Source organism: Vollenhovia emeryi, unplaced genomic scaffold, assembly GCF_000949405.1.
Source record: "Vollenhovia emeryi isolate VEMERY1.0 unplaced genomic scaffold, V.emery_V1.0 DF939204.1, whole genome shotgun sequence".
NCBI classification, from domain to species: domain Eukaryota; kingdom Metazoa; phylum Arthropoda; class Insecta; order Hymenoptera; family Formicidae; genus Vollenhovia; species Vollenhovia emeryi.
This window is the reverse complement of record NW_011967162.1, coordinates 20,383-23,699: the sequence shown is the minus strand read 5'-3', so window position 1 is coordinate 23,699 and position 3,317 is coordinate 20,383. Positions and strand designations below refer to the sequence as shown.

General features: G+C 42.4%; 1 protein-coding gene across 3 annotated transcripts in view; it reads right to left on the bottom strand.

The window, feature by feature from the left end:
- LOC105561638 (nuclear factor NF-kappa-B p100 subunit) overlaps positions 1 to 3,031 on the bottom strand; it is a 7,383-nt gene extending 4,352 nt beyond the window's left edge. For 2 of the 3 annotated variants that reach the window (XM_012011800.1, XM_012011799.1), the window contains exons 1-4: positions 2,642 to 2,967; positions 1,861 to 2,001; positions 1,362 to 1,516; positions 1,104 to 1,267 (exon numbers count right to left, since the gene is read on the bottom strand). In XM_012011800.1, coding sequence (XP_011867190.1) covers positions 1,104 to 1,267; positions 1,362 to 1,516; positions 1,861 to 2,001; positions 2,642 to 2,738 — 557 coding nt within the window. In that variant the 5' untranslated portion in view covers positions 2,739 to 2,967. Of the gene's footprint in view, positions 1 to 1,103; positions 1,268 to 1,361; positions 1,517 to 1,860; positions 2,002 to 2,641 lie in introns of all 3 variants that reach the window. The other variant, XM_012011801.1, reaches the window with a different exon arrangement.
- Between the last annotated feature and the right edge of the window lie 286 nt (positions 3,032 to 3,317).

Here is a 3,317-nt window from a genome sequence, read left to right as displayed (position 1 = left end):
TTTCAGAAAATGTTTAATATATGTACCCTTAGCGGTAGATAGGATTATTACAGCACGAAAAGTAGCGGCAGTTTTAAAAACCGCACGAACTTTCTTGGTTGCCTGATAATTTAAAATAAAGTTGCCAGCCTTGGTCGATCTAGATCCGAGTTTTTTTTTGTCTTTTATCACTGGCGATATAACATTTCCAATTTTGACTCTTATAAAAGTTAAGACGCCCGTCACGGATTGAGAGAGGTCCCAGGTTCGAATCCTGGCTGGGGTAATATTTTTCGCAATAAGAATTTTAATTCAATAGGGGAAAGGGTAAATATATAATGCTAAGTATAGCATTAAAATTAAATTAAAATAATTTGAAAAAAAACGCTCTGCGATTTTTAGAACACGTGAATTCACTGACGATAATGATCCCACCTAGGGGAAATCTGTGTTATACGTCCGATAGTAACGGCGCGCAGTACAGGGTGAGATAATACGGTATATGATTCACATAGCAATATAATGGCCATCACCTTGCCAGGTCCTAAAAATATGGCGTTTAAGTTTCAATTTGATTTATATCAGAAAAGGACCGAGAAAATATTAATTGTATCTTATAAAAGTTCTTCAAAATGTCATGTCCTACGATTTTCAGAGTAAATTTTAAGAGAAAGTTCTCTCAAAGTACGTATACATACACAGTCATAGATAAAATTGTTAGGCACCCTCCTGATCATTACACTGCAAACCTAAGTGGGCTACTTTTATACACACAGATATATGTGTAATTTCGTAAGGCACTTTTTGCGCACTTCTTTCTGTTTAAAACCGCAACACGTGACTTCACAAACGAAATTCATACATTTGTCATTTACAAATAATCTTTTTAAATAGCAAGAAATGTAAAACGTGTTGTTTTACAATGTCAAATCATATGTTGCGACTTTAAACGGAAAGCAGCTTATAGAAAGCGCTTCGCCACATTCCACGTATACGTGTATAAAAGTAACATACTTAGATTTCCAACATATACTGGCATTATTAGATTCAGTACAGTACAACGACTAGGTGCCTAATAATTTTGTCAATAGCTGTATACGCTATGCTGAAAGATATAGACGTACTCTGCTGTAAAATCATTATGACACGAAACTTCTACGTAATGTGGCTCTCCATTATCTGTGCCATCTGTTCGCTTCACTAATTTATGAGGGTGCGGTATCCTGAGATCTTCGTCAACTGTGACCACTGTGCAACGTATTATCGCTTTATCCAGGAAATTGTGTAGCTGAAAGTACAAACGGCGTCGTTACGTACGAAGAGAAATCAGTTTGGACAATCCCATATTATCTTTTTCACAATACAGAAGTCAACACGTTTACCTTGACCGTGGGCACGTTACTTTTACATCGTTTACGTCCATTAAGTACACCCATCAGACTCCCGTGCGTTCCCGCCATTTCGGATCTGTACCTAAATCTGAACTTATCCATTGGCTGGACCACGATACTGATGTACGCCTCGCCAAGTACAGTCACTAATAAATTGAAAAGTCTCATTTACATTCCACTGTGTAAAACAATCATCGCTAACGTTAATATACAAGGACTTGATATTAAATAACTGAGACGGGAAACTTATAGTCGACCCAACTGGCTAGTTAATTTATCAGTTTATTACACTATGCAGGAAGGTTGCTTATAGTCACCAGGAATAAAAATTGTAACGGCAACTTGTAGTCAACCCAACACTGGCTAGTTTGCCTTATTCAATTAATACAACGTTTCGACCCTGTATTCTGGCTCCTTTTCGAGCAATACTGCAATATTGTACCTTGGCCGGGCAAGCTGCGTCTTAAACGAGATGACTCAAAATATATACCTGCGTTGGTCAGAGTAATATAATTATCCGTGACGTGCATGGGCGACGAGGATGTCGACATGGGTGACGTGGCGCTTATGTTTCCCTGGGATCCAGAACTGAAAGGACTCAGGACACCCGTGTTGTCCATTGGCGTCAAGTCTGAAAAATGCAAGACCCGTATGGCATCGAGCAATAATAATCTACAACTCATTTTAATGGCTTAGGGCCAGTTTCACAAACATCGTTTAACTGCTAACTCATGGTTAATTGATCCTCTGTCTCTTCTTGGATAACAAGATAGAGAAAGATAGGAAGTGGACTGAACTCTGGTTAACAGTTAACCGACGTTTGTGAAACTGGACCTTAATACAAGTACAAAACGTCCACTACAAATAAATCCACACGTTCCATACGTAATATTTTATACGTCTTAAAATAGAAATCACTTTGAAATTTCGTCTACGTTGTTAAATAAACAAAATGGAATTTTGTCAACCACAACTGGCGAGTTTATCAGTAAAATTTGGTACACCGATGCGAAAGAGAGAAACTGTATTCCAAGATGCTCAAATAGCCAATAGGCATTTACGACAATCGCTCCCAAATGTTAAACAAACGGACGCGCGATTGTTATTGTTTTATTGGCCTATCGCAAGCAACCGCCAGCTACGTCTTGAGATGTCAACGTGTCAAAACAAGCGGCCGTCACGACGTAGCTGTCAGTCGCCCGTCGCGACAGCGCGTTCTCCGGCGTGTTTCTTCGGACGAAACGTGCGCCTCGCGCGCGCACTTGCGTTACCGTTGAATTGGAAGTACGGGTCCTCGCTATCCGCGATTGCGCCGGCCGTTAATATGCTCCGCATTGCCATGTTAATGTTTTCGTACGCGTCCGGCATCTCAGACGGCCCCGACTCTCCTCGTCGTCGTCGTCTCGCGAGTCGGCGGAAACGCAGCCCGCGAAACGTCACCGAGTGCCACTGAGCACACCGAGACTCGTAGATCGACGGCCGTCGGGAAAACCAGACTCGACGGGGACTGGACTCGAAGACGAGAGGTCAGACCGCGCCGCGGTGTAACGCGGACCTTCTACTACTCACCAAACGCGCGTGATCGCGCTGCATTTAGTTCCTGTGTGCGTCAACGGTGTAACCTTGGACCATCGCCGCCGGTTCTTCCCCGGATAACGCGCGTCAGCCAATCGCGCGTCAACGCGGCGTGCACCGGACTTCCCGCGATCAGGGACGTGCCCGCGTCGGCGCGACACCCCTCCGGTCCACGTCCTCGAAAATTACGTTCGTGCCCGAGAATTGCGCTCGGAGGCTCGTCGACAGCTTAATGTTCACTTGAAACGCAACTTTTAATATATATTTTGCGTGCACTACCCTAGCGGAAAAAATTTCTATAAATAACTACAAAAAATTGACTTGAAATAGAATTTTGTAGAAATTTTTATATCTTCGTTGAAACATTTGTTT